The sequence below is a fragment of the Macrobrachium rosenbergii genome, chromosome 3 (assembly GCF_040412425.1).
Source record: "Macrobrachium rosenbergii isolate ZJJX-2024 chromosome 3, ASM4041242v1, whole genome shotgun sequence".
NCBI classification, from domain to species: domain Eukaryota; kingdom Metazoa; phylum Arthropoda; class Malacostraca; order Decapoda; family Palaemonidae; genus Macrobrachium; species Macrobrachium rosenbergii.
Genome location: NC_089743.1, coordinates 88,522,471 through 88,544,970, shown reverse-complemented (window position 1 = coordinate 88,544,970; position 22,500 = coordinate 88,522,471). Strand labels below are relative to the sequence as shown.

Genomic DNA, 22,500 nt, shown 5'->3' with positions numbered 1-22,500 from the left:
GTCAGAGTATTTTTGATCTGGTTTGGACCTGTGAAGAGAATGGAGGAAACCTGGAAAGTGATGAATACTGAGGTAAATAGGGTATTGTGCAGAGTGTTGTGTGTGTGTGTGTGTGCAGGATAGAAGTGAATGGTACACTGAGTGTAGGGAAAAGTTCACTGCGATTTTGATGTGCCTTCTATGAAGTTGCTTGAAATGGCTGATGTATAAATTTGCTGCTCGGGGGATCATCAGTGAATGTGTAGTCAAAGTATGATTTTGGTAGCTTTCGAAATCCAGCCGTTTTTAGGAGAGATGGTTTACTGTAAATTCATGCATGAATATATATATAAATATATATATATATATATATATATATATATATATATATGTATGTATGTATGTATGTATGTATGTATGTATGTATGTATGTATGTATGTATATATATATATATATATATATATATATATATATATATATATATATGCGCGTGTGTGTGTGTATGTGTTAGTGGTAAGTAACGTGAATGTATTACAAAATTCTCTCTCAGCACATCACATCCAACATTATTGTTATAAAAATAATTCCGAAAAACAAGGACAGTACATATCCTGGAAACAATACAAGTAAATAGAAATGCCACTGATTGGCCGGACCATTAAAACGATGAAATAACATTTCTGGATTTGTGAGCCTGACAGAATAGAAGTGTAGCCAAGGGCTTGATTTAGCAAATGAAAACTAAATTCATAATTTAGATTTGCTTACGAAAACCTTAAGTCACGGGATTAAAAGGGAATATATATAATAATTCAGGACGTAGGCTTCAGTTTTATAGGGCATGACTGGTCATTTCCGTTCCTGTTAATTATGTATGTTTAGAATGTAAAATATTTTAAGGTGTGAATGGTGACCGTAGGCTTCATATAAGTACAGTTTTGTCGTAAAATGTCAGAATGTGTATGTTTTTAGTTATTGTTGTTTCTTATCTGTTTCCATGACAAACTTTAATTTCAGCAACGAAACAACAGCTGAGAAAATTTAATAATTATTAGGAAATTCCAAACTGCTATTTACAGTTCGGTATATATATATTTCTAACGATTTCCGTATTCTCTGCATTTCAGATGTTCTATTAGCGGATGAGGGGATTGTTGAAGAAGCCACGGATGAAGTTGTCTCAGCTCCCAAGGCCGAAAAGTTGCAAGAGAAGGTACGAAAAGAGTCTCTTACTGTTATGCTTTTGACGCACGTGAATTAACTTCCTTTATCAAATAGTTTGCATCTGTGGAATGTGTTACAAACTTTTCGTTATTCGAGTGTATTTGCTGACGAGCATTTCTGGGTAATCACTGTCTTCGCGGTTGGTTGCTCAGTAGGTCCACACTAGGCATGTTATTCATATAACACCTTACCGTTACCTACTCGCCGCCATTATGCAAGGGCCCGTGCTGGCATAGGGCCAGGTTAACATGTATCCTGGAACCAAACAACCCCAAATTGCCATTAAAAATAGCGTTTCTCAATATGACACTTCTTTTATTGTGATAGTAAAAGTATCAATCTTCAGGTAAAGCAGTTTTTCTGGGCATCTGAATATAAAATTTAGTTTTTTATCCTATTTTATGTGTTTTTAGTTCTTCAGACCATGAAACTCTGTTCTTCAGTAAATAGAGCGGTTTGTAGGAAATTCGAAAATTCAAGGTTTTCAGATACTCCTGCTTTGAACTGAAACTATTCTCCCTTAAAGGATCTTTCCATTTATAAAGATCAATTATCACGAGACATTTGATTTTTAGGTAAAGATGCGGTTGTAGTATTATGATGGTTAGCATTATTACGTAGTGATCTTAAAATTCACTCGTTTCCCACCAATTTCAGATTGAGACTATTCAGGATTTTCGTAGTAAAGATTCCCAGAATTGTCTGCCTCCAGACCTACGCTTGAAATCTTACAAACGTTGTATAGAGAAACTCCAACTGGCATAATGGTTTTGCTTTTAGGAGAGGTATATTCAGTATTTCCATCTTTTCAATTTCCCTTCATAAAAGGACGAAAGGGAAGCAGGATCGTTGGCAAAATGAATTTACCGAAGTCGTACTATGTAGACTTTGGGTCCATGAAAACTGTCTTTATTAAGAATTGATAGTGTATTTGAGATTAATAGTTCTTTGACACTGCCGAATTTATGTAGCCGTTGATGTGTATAAGTTTTTTAAGCGGACATGATATTGAGCTATAGACCAGACTCAGGAAAAAATAACGGGTATATGTCCTGTTTTCAGCCGGCTTACATAATACTTTCTAGTACAGATTAGAGCTTTTAAACGCTGTTACAAATAAGACACTTGGATTTAAAATGCCTTTTCATTTTTGTATCTAAATATGCATGCTTATATATATATATATATATATATATATATATATATATATATATACACACACATATCAATATCCATATATATGTATTAATGAACATGAATATATATATACTATATATATACATATATGTGTGTGTATTTATGTATGTATAAGATAGATAGATACATGTAGATGTAGATGTACAATAGATATAAATGTATATACATCTATATATACACATTATAATCTTCATTAGGAACTGAAGAAATAGTATATAATAATACCTTAAAATTTTTGTGTAGTAGAAACTATAGTTTAGTTTCAGCCAGACTGTTTATTTGCCATCGGCCCTTGACAGAAACAGTTTATCGGAAGGTTTCTAAATACAAAAAGAAAGATTGAAGTAGTTGAAAGAGTTAAAAAACGACACTTAAAATTGCATAGGTAAAAAAATATGATGGCAGTAGAATTCTTATAACTAATGCAAACTTTCGTTTATACTTTTGAAACTTCTTCCTGATAAACAGCTCTCGTCAAGCTCCCGTGAAATACAGTATGAGACAGATATTAGCTATTTCTCATTACACTTCCTTCCATATTCTGTCGATTAATAGCGTGCATAATATATATATATATATATATATATATATATATATATATATATATATATATATATATATATATATATATATATATATATATATATATATATATATATATATATATATATATATATATATCTGTATGTATGTATGTTACACGCACTCAAAGGGCGTGTTATATTTTATCTTACCTACCTTGAAGAGAATGCAAAGAAATCTTGGTAGCACTGGCCGGCATTCTCTCTCTCTCTCTCTCTCTCTCTCTCTCTCTCTCTCTCTCTCTCTCTCTCTCTCTCTCTCTCTCTCAGACGCACTTATGAATTCTATGAAAACATTTCTGAACTGATGAGTATAAATCAAACCCCAGAGTATAAAAGATATACATTTATTCTGCGAGCCTAACAATAAACCAAGTAAATGAAAAACCATGCATGGTAAATCTCTAATCCCAATTACCCTATATCCAAGGAATATAATTGTTGCAAGACATCGTAAAAAGTAGGAAATAACTCCCCCTTTCTACAAAAAACACCCGACGTCCATTAATACGGTAGTCTGTGGTCTTTTTTTTTTTTTTTTTTTTAGTCACTTCGACCCCAGTTTCATTCCCTCAAGGGGCTATATGCCAAATTAGGGTTTCACCTCACTTGAGGCATGACTCCATTGAAACATTTCTGTACAGAAGAGAAGGCACCATATCCATGAGAAATTATCGTTCCCCCAGTTTACAAACACAGAACCACATGAGATAAATGTTAAATCATAATAAAAAACATAATTGTCTGCAAAGGAGAGTTCCTAAAAGTTAGTAATTTTCCAAAGTCTCTACTCACTCTTGGCAAATGGAATTGTGGGAATTCCAACTCCCAGGGTGTCCAACATGACCTCTTAGTTTGGTTTGTCACCAAGGAGTAAGTAATGTATCACAAGCCTCTTCTCACTTTCGTAACGCACAAACGGATTCACATACCCATTAACACACCTCAATATCTGATTATAACCAGACCAAAAAGTTCCATGCTATGATGGAAATTTCCATCACAGACACATGATGCTGTATCTGAGCGCCCTCCGAACAATGTCCAGGACGCCAATAGATCAATTGCCAACTTCCTCTGCTGATTGAATGTTGGGCGCTGAATTAAAAACACATACCTCCACTTGCGAGGTTTGTTAAACATTGGAAGAGACCGTGTGTCGCGAGCGTGTGCACCAATACATGCACATTATATATGTGTATGTATATATGTATATATATATATATACATATATACATATATACATATATATATGCTTTTTCTATAAAATAAAAGTGAATGTATGTTTGTCTGCTATAGGAATCCGAACTGCTTGACAGACCCATAAAAAATTTTGCACGCAGCCCTTCTGTCACCCCCAGAAAGGTTATAACTCAAAATCAAACCCCTACCCCATGACAGACATACAAACACAGACAAAACAAATGATATTTTCGTTTTTACCGGTGCTGTTCACCTTTTCTTCAGTAACTTTATGGGAGTCATCAGTAGCTTTGGCAGAAAACCACCACCTTTTCTGTCAGTGACGTCATTAAATTCCTCCCACTGCAAACCCTATAATCAGTTTAGTACATCCAAAAAATTAAATAGGTGTGTTTGAATTAATTATTATTACTTTCATTCAGTCATAAATATAACTTCTACCACCACACCACTCAGCCCCCACAATCTCGCCACAGAAAAAAAGTAGTAACAGACCTACCCCCTCATTAAAAAATTACTTGCGCAGAAATTGCCACATCTTTATCAGTGTTCATCTTAAGCCAACAAAACGGATCGTACTAGACTAGTGAATAAGATTTGATTCCCAAATCTTATTCAGCCACTTAGTCTTTCACTAAGTTGCAACTCCAGAGAACCTTTATTGGATATAAATATTCCTAAATGTTTGAAATATTCAAGCTCATAATCCTCTCTCCATCTGATGTTAGTTCATTTCTTTGTGCATATTCTCTCCTTATTACTGCCTTTCTTAGCTTTATTTGATTCCTAGCTCTAATGAATTGTTGTCTTAAACAAGAATTGCAAATTATGTGGTATTCTCCCGATTAAAACAGCATCATTTGCATATTTTAAATCTGTTAAGTTTAAATCTAAACCTACTCTACTCTACTCTTCCGGCCATCAGGCTTTGTTTCCGTATTCCAAATTTTGCAAAACGGTCTAGTCAGAATGAGAGGTGCTGTTTCATTTTCAGTTCAAATTATCTGTGCAGTAAACCCATAATAGGCTACCCTGGTGTTTTAGGCCTCCCAATTTCTTTTATGTTGGTTTCACTCTAAAACCTAGGAATTTATTCACAGACACATTCAAATCTTCTTCATGTTGTGGTATATCAGTATAAGTGTCCCCGTGTACCTTTTATTCATGACCTCACAAAAATGTTCCGCCCATTTATATATATATATATATATATATATATATATATATATAGAGAGAGAGAGAGAGAGAGAGAGAGAGAGAGAGAGAGAGAGAGAGAGAGAGAGTCTCATTAAACTTTCGGTAAATTGTCAGCAAAGATCATTTTAATTCTCTCTCTCTCTCTCTCTCTCTCTCTCTCTCTCTCTCTCTCTCTCTCTCTCTCTCTCTAGAGCTTGATGATGTCTGCTATGAAAACAGCAGTTAGAAAAATGATGACGGTGTTACGTTATCATCCCATCATCTCCGTCCTAGTCATTACTGCCATCATCATCATCAACATATGGGTTTTCATCATCTTCATTATCCGGTTTAATGGCGTAAGGTCCTCCCTGTGAATGCCCTGGAGCATATTCAGGTCTTTTGTCATAAGGGATCGTCGGCGCAGGAAATACCATGTTCCTATTGAGACTAGAGTGGGTCTTTTTTTTTTGTGCTTATGTGTTTCCTTTGTGGAGTGAAAGCAAGAGCGCTCGCACTTTCGTATGGATGGAATGCCCTGGCTTTTCCTCTCTCTCTCTCTCTCTCTCTCTCTCTCTCTGTGAAAAATCGAGTATGCCTCTTTTGACCTCAGCACGTGTATTGGGTACCTAGTTATTAATCGACTTTTGAATGCTCCTTGAGAGAGAGAGAGAGAGAGAGAGAGAGAGAGAGAGAGAGAGAGAGAAATAACAGACCTGGCTGATTAAAGCAAAACTTAATCCTGGGACGACTTAATACTGTCTTTTTGTTATTGTACTATAATACTGCTTGTTTAGGACTACTGGGAAATTTAACTTTTCTAACTGTTAAACTTATTTAACCTTTATTTTTATATTTTGGTCGTACAAACTCTAGATGAGCATACATATTTAAATTTTGTCATTTATTTTCCTAGTGATGATGTGTGTCATCAGGTGGTATAAGTAATTACAGTATGTTTTACAAGTGCCGACAAATTGTAATAATATAGAAGTTTCACATTTTTCACGATAGTTTAATATAAATTTAGCTTCAAATTTTTATATTTACTGATTAATTTTTAAATCATATCTCTGCGGAGACAACCTTCAAAATATCATTTTCTTGTCATGAATATTCACGTAAACTGAATATTCATCAAATATATTCGTATTCCCTGGTTCACGAGACTCTTGTTACCAGCAAGAGGTGGTGAAAACGAAAACTTAAATTTACGGTGCAACCTGTAAGTAGTCAAGATTTCCTTGGTCTTACCTCGTGACTGAGAACTAGGCAGACCTTTGAATCCTCCTCATGTTTGTGCGTTTTTACGTCTACGTACATATCTGTGTTACCCCGAAAGAAGGAGATGAGAATTTCTGATGCAGTTGCGCTGTTAAAAACAGACGAGAAGCATCCAGCGTAAGAAAATAACAAAGGTGTGTCTGAATCTGAGCAGTGACCGTTGACTCTTGACGATCTTCACAGGAGAGCTCCGCCAGCGACAACATCAGCAGGATTTTTACAGAACAGCTTGCAAAAAATTTGCCTTTGAGCAACAAAAACTTCCAAGAACACAAACATCGAGAGAGAGAGAGAGAGAAAAAATAAGATGGAGAGTTCAAGAGATAGTCAGCTCTTCTTGCTGCCTCTCCGAGACCCATTCCATCCTTTGTGCATTTGCGGTCGCCCAGATTCCCCTTAAACTATCTAGTTTTCCCTTCTCCCTCCCTTCTTAACTCCTTGTCACTCTCTTAGCCCTATTTCCTCTGCTGTCAAGGATAATGCAACATGGGAGGAGAGAGAGAGAGAGAGAGAGAGAGAGAGAGAGAGAGAGAGAGAGAGAGACTGAGTGACTGTCGAGTTGTTTGGCAGAAGGTCAATAATGGTACGATAGTTGAATCACTCGAGGGTGGTTGAGGATGGCGGTTTCGATGAATAGACTCGTTAACAAACGTCTAATACACTGCTCTCACACGGGGAAGAAGAAGAAGAAAGAAGAAGAAGAAGAAGAAGAAGAAGAAGAAGAAGGAGGAGGAGGTGCAGGAGGACGGTCAGGAAAAAGGCGACGACGGCGACAACGTCGCGAGGTGAACATCCACCCGTCTATATATATATATATATATATATATATATATATATATATATATATATATATATATATATATATATATATATATATATATATATATATATATATATATATCTCTATATATATATATATGTGTGTGTGTGTGTGTGTGTGTGTGTGTGTGTGTGTGTGTGTGTGTGTGTGTGTGTGTTTGTAAGCCTTCTGAGTCCCGTTCTCTGGCCAAGAGCACTTGAGCTGTAGCCTTCGGCGATGATAAACCGTTTTCTTCAAAATTGTTATGAACGTCTTAGCTATATTGAAGGTTCATTTTACCAGCCACCAGTAAAAATAACACCAGAGAATTGGTCAGTATATTGCAGCAGTCGTATAGTAAATGTCTGGCATAATCTTGAGGGAAAAAAATGTCGTGGTAAAACACCATATTAACGCCACATTTTCCTTCTGATTTTTAGTGACCAGAACGTCTCAGCACACGGCGCTCTTTGATACCAAAACTCTCCAGGACGTGTTGTGGTCATGTATTGTATACCTTCACAGTAAATTTATATTTTGTTGTTCATATTTTAGGGAAAGCTGAAAATTATTAACTCTTGGTCAGGTGACTCGCTCATCCGCGAATGAATGAAAGCAAATGGTGAATCTTTAATAAAATAGAATAATGCTTTCTCTCTCTCTCTCTCTCTCTCTCTCTCTCTCTCTCTCTCTCTCTCTCTCTCTCTCTCTCTCTCTCTCTCTCTCTCTCTCTCTCTCTCTTATTGAAGATAACTGTGAACGAGAGAAAACCTTTTTATATAACGAGTTGATACTCGCCAGAACATTGGTCGTTGTGCTTGTAGATTAAGCCATTTTCTATTGGTATTTTGTAACACTGCGGAAATGAGTGATGACTTCAGTTTTCAAACAGACTGGCAATATGAGGAAATTAATATTATACGTAAGTTACTCCTTGGCGAGACGTTGATTTCACTTCATTATACGCCAGCACTATGTCATTATCAGGGGTGATTGTTTTTCCTTCGACTTCGGTGATGATTATATACACATTTAGCCTTTCCGTACTCTCATGAAAAAAGTCTAATTCATCGTAAAGGCATTATGTTGTAATATGATGTCAAACCCGAAATCGACATGCAGCCGTCTAATTATAATTACGGTATGTGGCATTCTTTATAGAACAATAATTTTTTTTTTTTCAAACAAAATAATAAATTGGTGTTGAAAAGAGTTAGCTTTCTGCAACATGGTAAGAGTTCGGAGCAACTGTTTTTTCTACTCTATTTTGTTGTTGACGAACATTGGAGATTATCATTTTAATCCATTTGCTTCCATCAAAAAACACGAAGAAAACTAATATATATGTATATATATACATGTGTATATCACCTATTCAGATTTGTATATTCCTGCTCATTTCAACACCTATAGAAATTAAAGGTATTAAGCATAGATCAGTACTTTCTAACCTAACCCAGAACAAGGTAATGCTTTTGGCCGTAAATGATCGAAATGATATTTGCTTGCTTTGAGTCATTAATTACTGTACATATTTGCGAAATTCAGGATGTTAAAATATTCACGAGTTTTCTTTCACAACTTTTCTGCTCTTTTATATAAGCGTGTCTTTCAGACTTTCTGTCATCGCTCAGGAAAAATCAGTATGTTGAGTAAAGTTGCGCATAAAGACGAGGTAAATTGGATAGAAAGAGTTGAATGATAAATTTTAACTAAAACTTAGAGTATTTCAGCCACTCGGCTCACTAGCCGACAGTTCCCTGAGCAAGCTCTTGCGCCCTTACCAATGAATTAAGTACCTAGTAGTTAACTGACTGTAGTTAGTCCCATCCAGGATGAAGGAAAGAAAAACTTTGAGAACCGGAAGGGTAAGAGATTCTGGAGCTACCTCCTTAAAGGTACTAGGCATACAGACATAATGCTCGTGTTCAGAGTTGGTTTATTGTGTATCGTGAATCAAACCATTGCAGGTTGCGGATTGAAAATTCAATTCCGCACGGAAGCGTAAGTTGCTGGCAGAGACAAGAGTGATTTCACTGTGCAGGAACAAAGTTATTCCGTGTCTATTGGCTTTGAAATAAGAACGCGTTGATATTTTTAGCCGTTCATTCCATGGAATAAGATATCTGTTGTTATTTTCAGAGCAGTGGTTTCGTAAGTTTAGGTTAGGTATTTTTGATCTTTAAGTATGTAACTTTAAGGGGCGGCCTTTCCATTGCATTAAAAATTCTGGGAGAATGAATGAGCAGATAGGAGATGAGACACGTGACATTTATCCATAAAATGATTCACACGCGCCAAGGCAATAAGGTTGAATAGCAAGGTTTTTGTGGAACAAAGTGAAAAATAAAAAAAAAAAAAAAAAAAAAAAGTAAGGGAACTGTATTGGAAGAAAATGAAATACAGTTAAGACTAAAAGTAGTTATACAAACGTCAGGTGTCCACTGAACCTCAGTAAACGAACATAGATACGCACAGAAGATTTATTTTCAAACAGATAAGCCGAATGAGACGATCAACCTGCAGCCTTCTTCTAGCCCAGGCCAGAAGAAACAATTGAAGGTAGTAGGGAGAAAGAAAACGCTGTCTTATTTACAGTAGAATGAAATGGAAAGAAGTATTTAATGTTTATCACGAATCAAGCTCATGGATTGTCATAGCCACAACGACCCCATAAATTAACTGTTTTCCGATATTTTGTATATGCAATCCTGTGAAAGAACTGAAATAGAAAATGAATGAAGAAGGTCTCCTTACGTATTGGAATTCATGCCCAAACTTGGTTAGAAGCCCTAGCTTAGAACCTAAGCCATTACTGTACGTCAAAAATTATGTGACTTCACCTCACATGCGTATACATGTATATGTATATGTATATATATATATATATATATATATATATATATATATATATATATATATATATATATATATATATATATATATATATATATATGTGGCTGCTGGAATACGTAGAATTAGAAAATGTAAATTTTGTACTGTGAGTTTCAGCCCAAGTTTGAATTAATCTATTTGAAACCTGTGTGACAGCGTTAATTTGAGGGATGCTGATTTGCCGTCTTTTCACTAGATTTAATATAATTCTTGTAGGAGACCCGCCACTGTCCATAAATGACACAACTGTTTGGTACTTCATAAAATTCAGCGTTAAGAGATCACGCGTTCTTTATTTTCCTGTCACCATTGGAGCACGGTCAGATACCGTTGTTTGGCAGCGGAACTGAATGGAAACAAATATTATTCTTTTAAAATAATTGAGATATCTTACTGACTTGGAGAACTGGGAATAATTATAATACGACGGAATTGTAGTTATTTACACGCATTTATACGTAAAAGTCCCAAAGACAAACTTGTGCGTGTATACACACACACACACACACACACATACACACACACACACACACACACATATATATATATATATATATATATATATATATATATATATATATATATATATATATATATATATATATTTATATATATATATATATATATATATATATATATATATATATATATATATATATATATATAAGTGAGCATATGGCCACGAGGAAAGTGATACAACATTAAGGGATTTTCAGGCAAAGTTCATGCAGCAGAAAAAAAAGGACGCAGTGAACGCTCCATTAAAAAAAAACTAAGAAATGGTCTTGAATTAACTCAAGTACTGAATTAACCAAGGAGAGTCTGGGGACACTAGGAAGAATTAGCTAGACTCGAGTCTGTCTTAAAAGTCCCTCGAACTATATTAGTATAATCTAGGCTTAAATTAGTATTTTCATATGGTGGCTGATTACAGTCAATACGTGGGATTATGTAAACAAAGTTGCAACTTTACTGAGAAGAATTGATGTTAAGCAGTTTTTTTTATGCTATTGTAATATGAAAAGATTAGAGTGATTTTAATATTTTAACCATTGATGTGATGAACTTAAGCCAGTGAAATAAGGCAAAACGGAGGGTGGTGTTAGATAGTTCTATCTTCCTGTCGCTATTTATATTTATTTAATCTTGGTTATTTTTCGTAAAACCAAGTTTTTACATGATCATTTTACTGCTGTGTGCAGTTTGCTTGAGAATGCCTTGGAGTAAAGATGGTTGGTCTTCCACTCCGTTGTTTCATATTCGTCTAGCCATATATATATATATATATATATATATATATATATATATATATATATATATATATATATATATATATATATATATATATATATATTATATATATATATACACATATATACATATTTCTGAAAAAATCAAGCCATTTCATCTAACTGGGGATATACTGTATATATATATATATATATATATATATATATATATATATATATATATATATATATATATATATATATCCATATATATATATATATATATATATATATATATATATATATATATATATATATATATATATATATATATATATATATATATATATATATATATAATATATATATATATATTTCTGAAAATCAAGCCATTTCATCTAATTGGGGATGACCTATAGGAAAAGCTGCACAATGGGCACTGCCATATTCATTACTCTAACTGCTGGACTGGGTATGAACCTCCTTGTCAGAAAACAAGCCGCTCTTTATACCTACACAGAAGGGCTCATCAGCAGTAATATCTAACACCGCAAATACCAAGGTGCAACATTCCACATTAATTTCTGAGACTATTTCAGTTTCTGTACAGAGGCCCTTAAGTAAATTGCAGACAGTCTGATTACATTTTACCCTTTGGTCTAAGGTTTGAAATAATGAATCACACTTTGAATTCTGTTGTGAAGTGGAGGAACAGATGGAAGAGTAAGTGATAACAATCTGGCGTGTTTGCTTGAACACAGATTAATTATAGAAACACTGACCGTTACAGGCCCAGTCGCAAGGGCATATTTTCTGGCATCTTTTTGCGTCATGCAGCAAGAACTTTTACAGAAGAGCCAGTAGTATGCCCAAAAAAAGTTGTGCATTTTCTTCGTCTGGCATCCAAAGATCGGCACTTTTGTTTACAGTCGAAGAGTAGGCTGTTAAGTAGGTTCGTAATTGATGGCAGTATAATTTAAACAGGTAAATGAAAGCGTAATTAACTGTTACAGCATGCGTTGTTTTATGTAACATATTCTGTGATCAAAGTATTTCCGTTTATGAATATGTTGTAAAACAGTAAATATCATTTCTAGCATTTATCTAATGTAAGCTACAGTTTCCCTAAATCGATAAAGAGCTGGTTTGGTTAGATTCCCGTAAACAATAAGTTCGAATTGGAAAAACTTCAATCGTGTAATGGGTAGTATTACGAATATTATGTGGTTGACTGCATATTCAGCTGCTCACTGGAGTAAAGAAAATATTTTTTTAATGCTATGATATTGCGTCTAGTTTCCATCGCGAGCAAGAATACTGCTCTAGCAGTTCTTCACAGAGAGTCTAATAGTATATTTTTACACGTTTTACTTTTGTTTAGGGGTATAACCAAGTCATCAGGTAGACAGATTAACAGTTTTCTCATCTCGTGTGCTGGTGTTAAGGAAGAATCTTTAAATATGTGGTACTAAAGCTCTTTAAAATGATAGATCGTCATATGTATTTGGTATTATAATTATATTGTTCCAAAAAACATTACATCTACTTTAGTAGTAAACACTTGCTCAGTGCCTGAATGAGGATACTCGGAGATTGGGTGGGCAGAATGGGACAAGGTAGAGCACAAATCTCAAATGAGGTCATCTGTCGTTGTCCCCCTTCCTCGAAACATTACCCCTCTCTCTCTCTCTCTCTCTCTCTCTCTCTCTCTCTCTCTCTCTCTCTCTCTCTCTCTCTGATCAAAAATTATCATAATCATCTGAGGCCATTCCGGTCCTGTTACAGAAGTTTTACCCATCATTCAGCCAAGTAGAAACAGCATGAAACCCTGCACGCGCATATAATAGATCAGTGGTTGTCTTAGCTGTTTGGTTTCCACTGCATATCCATGTCGCGTAGTATTACACAGCCGAGAAACAACAGTATCTCTTATAATGTAGTGGCCTTCCGACTTGATAGCTTCTTTAAATAGGCACTCGCTAGAGGTAATGATTTTGATAATGCGATGCTGCTGAAATAGGATACGCCGCTTACAGCCATTTCGTCTCTTCGCGTATCGGATGTACCTCATTCCGCTGTGCAGCTTTGCTTTGCTTTGCTACTGCTTCTGGCGCTGTTTGCTTGTGATCCGCTCGGTTTCATTTGTAACAGTACACGCGCACTATATATATATATATATATATATATATATATATATATATATATATATATATATATATATATATATATATATATATATATATATATATATATATATATATATATATATGTATATATATATATATATATATATATATATATATATATATATATATATATATATATATATATATATATATATATATATATATATATATTCACACATATATATATTTCCACAGATCCACTTAATTTTGAAAAATGAAGCTTCTTTTCGTAGAAAGCTTGCATCATTGCTAATCGTGTTTAATGCGCGAACGTGACGGTTATATTACTGGGAAAAGAACCTTGAGTAAACGCTGTTCCTGGGATATGGTTTCATCCTTGGTATTTTCTCAGTGATCACAATCATTTTAGAATTCGAAAATTCACTCACAGTGTTTCGGAAAAAGGACAATTATCATATGGTTCTCATAACTCAAAGAAGAGAAATATGAATGAGAGTAAATAGGAGCATGTGCTCAGTTACCTATTTTGGAAATTACCTGCTGTTGTAGGTATATAAAATAGCGTTTCGAAAATTGAGCTCTATCCAACCGAGTGACTGTTTGGTAATCTCATCATCCCCCCCTTCCCCGACACACACGCACCTGTTAAATCTTCGTTTCCATCATATGTTATGTTTTTCCTACCATTTCCTCTTATTTTCAGATTAAACCAAATGCTTTTCCGGAGATGATTTTTAGTTTAATGATCTAAACCCTTGTTAGTAATCTCGCCTCTCTACAGTTCTGGGCTGGTGAAGTTGGATATTCTGGAGAGGTTTCTGAAATTAATTCTGAAATCTTGCCAGTAATAATTTCCCTCTCTCTCTCTCTCTCTCTCTCTCTCTCTCTCTCTCTCTCTCTCTCTCTCTCTCTCTCTCTCTCTCTCTCTCTCCATACATAAATAACCTTAGTCAGGAAAATGAGACTTGCCTAATTTGAAATTGTGTGTGGTAACAAAAACACTTATATAGAAACTTATTATAATTTCAATTACCAATTTGACTTGACGTGGAAAGTAAAATCGCAGACAAGTAACTCAGCGGATTTTTTTTTTTTTTTACATTTTGACTCCAACTGTTTCACCTGCGGAAGAATATAATTGGAATTGAAAATTATAAAGTACCACATGAAATTAAGCAATTCAGTAAATGGGATGTTGTGTCATGGAGAGGTGCTATGTTGCATAAGTAATTATTTAAGTATTAAACAGCTTATCAAAATAGATTTTTTTGCACAGTTTCGTATGTGTAATTATGTATATACTGATATATATATATATATATATATATATATATATATATATATATATATATATATATATATATATATAGTATATATATATATATAAATGGATGTGTGTGTGTATGTATGTGCTAGAGTAACTCTGAAATTCATCGAGCAGTTTCAGCCAAATTTGGTGTACATAAGGCTTAATATCTGGAAAAGAAAAGAATACTGTGGGGGTAAGACATCACTGGGTGTAGACGGGGGGGGGTGAAATGTAAAAATAACAGAAAACGACAGATGCTAGTGTTTAATCCATAGTTTTCAAGGTCGCTGAGAAGAATAGTGACACCCGATGCCCTTCAAGTCCAAGTTCAGCCCTGATAGGGAGAGGGGGTAGAGAAGGGGGTTGCTGAGATAAACAGTGACACTCCTGATGCCCTTTAAGTCCAAGTTCAGCCATGATAGGAAGTGGGGGTGAGGGGTGGGAAGGGAATGACTTCTAAAAACAACCGAAAATGACAGATATTAGTGTCTAATCTGTAGTTTTTGAGGTCGCTGATATGAATAGTAACACTCCCAATGCCCTATAAATCCAAGTTCAACCCCAATAGGAAGGGGGTTGAGAAGGGGTGGGAACTGGATGACATGTAAAAATAACTGAAATTACAGATATTATTGTCTAATCCATAGTTTTCGAGGTCACTGAAATGAATAGTGACACTCCCAATACACTTTAAGTCCAAGTTCAGCCCTGATAGGAAAGGGGGGCCGGGTTAAGAAGAGGTGACAAATAGAATATAAATAATGACAGGCATTATTGTCTAACCATAGTTTTCGAGGTCACTGAGATGAATAGCGACACTCCCAATGACCTTTAATTCCAAGTTCAGCCCCAACAGGAATTGGGGGTGAGAAGGGGTGAAATATAAAATGTCAAAAATCCTGGGCAATGTAACTGAAACAACTGTCTTAACAGGAAAGGAAGAGAGAGAGTGTGTGTTGGAGGGAGAGGAAGTGAGAGAGAGAGAGGGTAGAGGGGGTGTTAGGGAAGGGAGGAAAAAGAGAGAGAGAGAGAGAGTTTATCGGTTATCATTCAGAGTTTTCCCGGGCAGTGCCGGGTTGATGAGCTAGTACATATATAAAAATGGATGTATGTATGTATGTATGTGTATGTTCCAGCATAACTCTGAAACACATTGAGCAAATTCACCCAAACTTGGTATACATATCACTTAAAATCTGGAAAAGAATATGGTGGGGGTTAGGCATCACTAGCACCAAAGGGGGTGGGGGTGGGGGTGGGAATGGCGTCCCTGAAACGGGGCTGGTTCTGCCTGTAGACTTAGTAACTAAATAAACTTTATGGGTTTATCATACCTCATTTTGATATACAGTATATATGACTTACTATATAGAAAAGAATACGGGGGAGGTGGGGGGGAAGACATCACTGGCACCAAAGGGGGTGACATGTAAAAATAACCGAAAACGACAGACATAAGTGTCTAATCCCATCTTAAGAAAGTAGTGGATTATATACATACATAATGTATATATATATATATATATATATATATATATATATATATATATATATATATATAGAAAGTCATAATTATAGGATGGAAAGGTCACGGGTCCTTTACTTCGCTATACTTTATTAATGAAAACACGTAAAAACACTCCGTCATCGATGCTCTCATACGAGTTGGCAATAGCCATAACAAACCAATGATGTGGAGGTTGGGGGGGGGTGAAAACGCACTCTAGTAACTCCTTTCAGACATAAGTGATACCTTGTACATGCGAACCACCGCTAGATCCCACCCACCTAACCCTTAAGGTATATATTCTAAGCATCTCTGGCCGGCGGTTTTGCCTAGAACATCACTTCATCCAGCCTCGCGTTGCCATGGCGACGGTTTGTTTGGATCCTGGCCGCTAGTAACACCGCATTTGCCTATATTTCCCGTCATGCCATGGGAAATGGGGCTTTACGGCAATACTCTGGCCTATTTAGCTGTGTTTATTCATTTGTGTTTATATAGATCTATCGATCTGTCTGTCTGTCTCATGCAAACACACTGTGTGTGTGTGTATGTGTGTATGTGTGTATATATATATATATATATATATATATATATATATATATATATATATGTATATATATATAATATATTTATATAATATATTTATATAATATATATATATATATATATATATATATATATATATATATATATATAATATATATATATATATATATATATATATATATATATAGTTTGTGTGTAGACTGTGGTAAATATGAAACCTCTCTCTCTCTCTCTCTCTCTCTCTCTCTCTCTCTCTCTCTCTCTCTCTCTCTCTCTCTCTCTCTCTCTCTCACTATCTTTCTGGACAGGAAAGTTGGCCTATGAGCCGTATTGATGATTTCATTTGTGACTGAGGAATTTCCATTACTACCAATAAATGAATAACACTCGTGCATTTTCTTCTTTTCAGAAAGAGCAAGTCAATGGGGCCTCCCCCGCCGCTCCTACAGAAACACCAGCCAAGGAACTGGAGAAGCCGAATTCCTACGTACATATCAGCACGGCCGAAAAGTAAGAAAACCTCAGATTTAGATAATTTTGGAGAGAGAGAGAGAGAGAGAGAGAGAGAGAGAGAGACCCAGTTCTCATGTTCATATCGCCACGACCGAAAAAGGAGGAATTTGTAGACCTGAATGTTTAGGTATAGTAGTAATGCAAGGAAAAAGAAAGAAAGAGGAATTTGGAAATGCCTTATTACTAACTCCTCATATAATGGCCAAAAGGCGACGAATTTTGAGATAAAAAAAATGGTATATGTTTTTGACATACCAGAATATAAAATGAGAGAGAGAGAGAGAGAGAGAGAGAGAGAGAGAGAGAGAGAGAGAGAGAGAGATTGTGTGTGTGTGCGTGTATTCGTTTTTCCTTCCTTTGTCAACGGAAACTGCGAAACGGTCTGCCGGACCTTCATAAAGCTCTTAATGATGAAAGGAACACACCCAGACCATGGCACCCTCTACTGGCTGGCAACAAATCTAATCGCGGTAGCGAATACCCTCCTGATGATAGAGAAATATTCTTCCGCCGTCAGGTGCTTCTCTATATCTCCACTACACTTTCGGAATAGCTCACTCTATATATATATATATATATATATATATATATATATATATATATATATATATATATATATATATATATAATTGTGTGAGTGAATTTTCCTCAGCTTTAATTACGTCAAAAAGTTCTCAGATGACATTTACTTTTGTAAATGCTAAAAAACCCTTCCCAGGTGTTGATGTCGGTTAAGTTGATTTGCCTATTTTATTAGTTTTAATATTTTAGAAGGTAGCCAAATTAAAAGCGTTGGAATATTATTATTGTCAAAATATATCTCGATGCAGAAACGTTTCTTGCTTCAGTAAAACCAACATTTATATACGGTAATGTTAACTAAAGTGTTGGCTGATTACGGCAAGAAATGACTCGTATTTAAAGTGTTTTTAATGATAAACGGTACATAAAATGTACCACAAATAGGTTTTTACGTGAATTCATGGATATATATATATATATATGCACACACTCATATATATGTATGTGACTATTTATCACATCACCGTGATTCATATACAGTCAGAAAGCTACAAACGTCCTTTAATATCCAATTCGCTCTACCTCGGAAATAACATATTTTCATATATATATATGTTACCGAAGGGGAATTTTTTAGTTGATAATAAGTTCACCGTCCCGTGGGGTCGAACCAGCGAAGAACGAGGACTCAGGACTACAGGGACGCACTAACCCAGCTTTCTGATTATATATGTATGTATGTATACAGTATGTATATGTGATAATTTGATATTGTTTCAGAGGCTGACCATAAGAATCGTCTTATTACTAGAAAACAAACCGGACAGGCATAAAGCAGTTAGCAATACCAACGGAAACTACTGTTAATCTTCCCCAATGAGCACAGCTGTGCAGAATTACTGTATATATATTTGATTTGATTCTGCGTTGCCGGAGAGCTCGGTGGAAAAGACTTGAAGGTCGTATCGCCGTTAGGCCCTCAAAGGTTGTTTGCGCGTTACCTTTCATATGTGCTTCCTTTGAGGTCATTTTTGCGTCTGCCTTGTATAGCACAGCTTACCAAGACAGAACTGCTTGTATGCCACACACACATGTATAAATGTGATTTTTTAAGGGGAAATTTTAGTACCGGTTTAGTTCCGTGATTGGCCAGTCACTATGCACGTGGCAGAATTTAAAATTTCACGTTAACACGTTGATGATCATTCCTAATGTTTGCTGTTCATGTTTTATGTACGCTGAATTCTAAATATGAATGCATGATTTTAACTTATTTTTCGATTTGGCTCGAAATGTTTTAACATATCTCCTTAAGTAAAACCATTATCAAAGTTGAGTGAAAACGATTTCCACAGCCAGAGTGCTTAATTATACAACTGAGGTCAACTGTCTCTTAGGCATTTACTAAGATTCACTCTCTCTCTCTCTTCCCCGAAGTGTGTGTGTGTGTGTGTGTGTGTGTGTGTGTGTGTGTGTGTGTGTGTGTGTGTGTGTTTTGTCTGTGTGCGCTCGCGCGTGCTTACCCTCCGGTTTGGCGTTCAACGTATTAATTAGTAGGAAAAGAGCTGGACTCCTCATTATTTAATTCTAGGACGAACCCGGCGCCTTCTGAAATGATTTAGTGGAGGATTAAAAGCCAAGTGGACGTTGTTTGGCGATCGGACTCTGGAGTGTGAGACAATGTGCCTGTGGCAGCGTTAAAACAGGATTTTGGGCTAGAGCTCAGATGAAGTCATAAGTATATTTAGAGTTTAAAAAAAAAAATAGGTATATGTATATCCGAGCAGCTGCGTTTTGGAGATGATTTGTTTAAGGGGCGGGGAGGGGGGAGATAGCGGTTTTGGGATGGGGAAGCTTATTGTGGGGGGATGGGGGAGTTATTAGGGATACGAGTGAGTGATTTTCCAGCGGAGGAGTGGGGATGGGGGGGAGTGATTTTCCACGCATCATCCTCATGTTCTGAATACTCCTCCTGTAAATGTTTGATTGCGGTTGGGAGGAGTTGTTACAGGGTATTCCTTTACCTGGCCGCGGAAGATATATCTTTTGGTCAACAGGATTTGCCAAGTGCCCCGTTGTCACCTAATGAGCTTTTGAGAACGAGCTGAAAACGGATTCTTAAATGGTTTTGCCGCATTCAGGCTCACAAAAGATACAAGAATATCGTAACTCCCCCTCCCCCAACCCTCCCCCGTCAACCCCCGACCACTTGCAGAATCTGAACAAGTTTCCATCATGTTTTGAATGTTCACGCCCTACGCTTTAAAGACTGTAAAGAACCCCCTCCCCCAACAACCCTCACCTCTCAAATCTTATTATATTGCATTACGAGTGAAAGGCAGCGCTCTCGGCAATGAAGACAGGCATACATACTCAATATATATATATATATATATATATATATATATATATATATATATATATATATATATATATATATATATATATATATATATATTTACAGTATTTATATATATAAATGTATACTGTATGTATATGTTTGTCTGTGGATGAGTAAATGTGTATATACTATAAAAGGAAAAGTCATAGAAAATCTAATCATCTTTAATATTTTTTATTCAGGGAAAAACTTCATTAAGCCTCCTTTAGCCCTCCCGTCAAACCTCCTTGTTTTTACTCATTCACGCTGCTGTAATTCTAGTATGGAAGATGGAAGGCTCATAGTGACTCATTTCAATACTGGTCATCGAGGATGCCCTTGCATAATATTTATCTTGTTTGATCTCTGCCGACGCAGATATTTTGACCAAGGAAATCAAAGTGTAGTATTAGTGACTTCCAAATAATTTTCATCATTAAATTCGATTACGACACGTTCTCATGCTATTCACGATTGTGTTAATGTTTTCGTTTTCCTTTTAGCCTGGGAACATTGTCTTTATTTTCGAACCGAACGTTAGGAATTATGCAGCGGTGAAATTCTTCTCTTAGTCTTGCGAAGGTAGAATGAATGAATATCCCATGTGACGACATTGCAAGAAATTTGTCGTTTTCCGCGACTGCTTTTTGCCCCGGACTGAAAAGTCAAGTGGTTTAGATTCCAACGATTAGGCTTTCTGCTCCATTCGACCCTCGCTGTGCGTAGTGGCGCTTTCTCCTTCCCTTTATCTTCTCTTTTCCCCTTTCCTTTACCATCATTCTAGCGGATGAAAAGGAGGTCATTCTTCAGTAAATTGTTTCTTGGACCGAAGCAGTCTCCCCACCCCCCACTTCTTATTGCAGATCTCGTATCAAAGAACCTGCGTCGTGATTCCACCTCTGCAGTCCCACTGAGAAAATTCTGAGCGGTTTGCGATTCTTTTGCTCTCCTCTCCTCTCCCATACCGTATGGTTGATAAATGAGGGTCACAGCGAGGAAGTCCTTTTCATTATCTTTTTTTCTCCTCAGTCTTGGGAACTTTATGCATGTGCAGTTTTCAGATTATTAGGATCGCTTCATCGAAGTAGTGGTTGGAGTAAATGCGTGTTCAGGGACAAAAAAAGTTAGATCTCTTAGTTTTCCCTGAAACTAGTAGAGGCTGTGGTTGTAGAAATAATAGTAGTAAAAAAACCATTCAAAATCTTACAGTCAGGAAGGTTTGGTATACAACGTTGTTCAGTGAAGTACGAAAAATTTACTGACGGCGCCCTCCCCTCAAAAAATAATAAAAACTTTACACAATACTTAGGTATTCTAGAGTTTTTGTCAACTGAGGTACAGGTTTATTAGACTGTGGACTCTTAGCAACAAACATTATTAAGAGTAATGCCCAAATTGTAATAACGCACTTACATATTTGAAAATCGCCAGATTGGCTAACAACTTCTGAGCACGATAACTATAAACTTAACGACGCTCTAAAACAAATGAAAGACCTGAGTACGATTTCTTCGACTTTGTGTGTAAGTATGTGTGTAACACGGAAGGAATCCAGTCAGCGCGTGGAAGGTGCAAATGGCCGACAGTTAATGACATGGATTTCGGGATGAAATATCCCAGCAAGATCACTAAGCAAGCTTAAAACACCTCCCTACTTCCTCGCCCTCGTCCTCGTTATTGCCGGTCTCTCGGCCAAACCTGCCTCTCATTATAGCCCCACCCCCACCCCGACAAATTGAATCATAACGAACTGTTCCCCTTTCATGTGCGTAGACCACATCGCGTGTAACAGCTTTGCATCTGATTCGCCTTGTTGTTATTGTGGTTCCCGGCAACTAATTGTTATCCTCTCGATCTCCTCCCACAGACTCAAGACGGAGAAAGAAGGCGCCGACCTGGCTAGATACATCGTCAGGCTATCCGGGCTGACAGCAGCGCACTTGCAGAACTTGAAGTGAGTAATCCAACACATTTTTGCTACTTGTTTCAAATTCCATGTTTGTTTGCA

At 36.1% G+C, this 22,500-nt stretch overlaps 1 protein-coding gene across 50 annotated transcripts in view; it reads left to right on the top strand.

The window, feature by feature from the left end:
• Positions 1-22,500, top strand: part of LOC136826963 (uncharacterized) — a 578,486-nt gene that overhangs the window by 335,656 nt on the left and 220,330 nt on the right. For all 50 annotated transcript variants that reach the window (XM_067084667.1, XM_067084940.1, XM_067084928.1 and 47 more), the window contains 3 exons: positions 1,108-1,193; positions 17,487-17,587; positions 22,360-22,446. In XM_067084667.1, the coding sequence (XP_066940768.1) occupies positions 1,108-1,193; positions 17,487-17,587; positions 22,360-22,446 (274 nt within the window). The remainder of the gene's footprint in view (positions 1-1,107; positions 1,194-17,486; positions 17,588-22,359; positions 22,447-22,500) is intronic.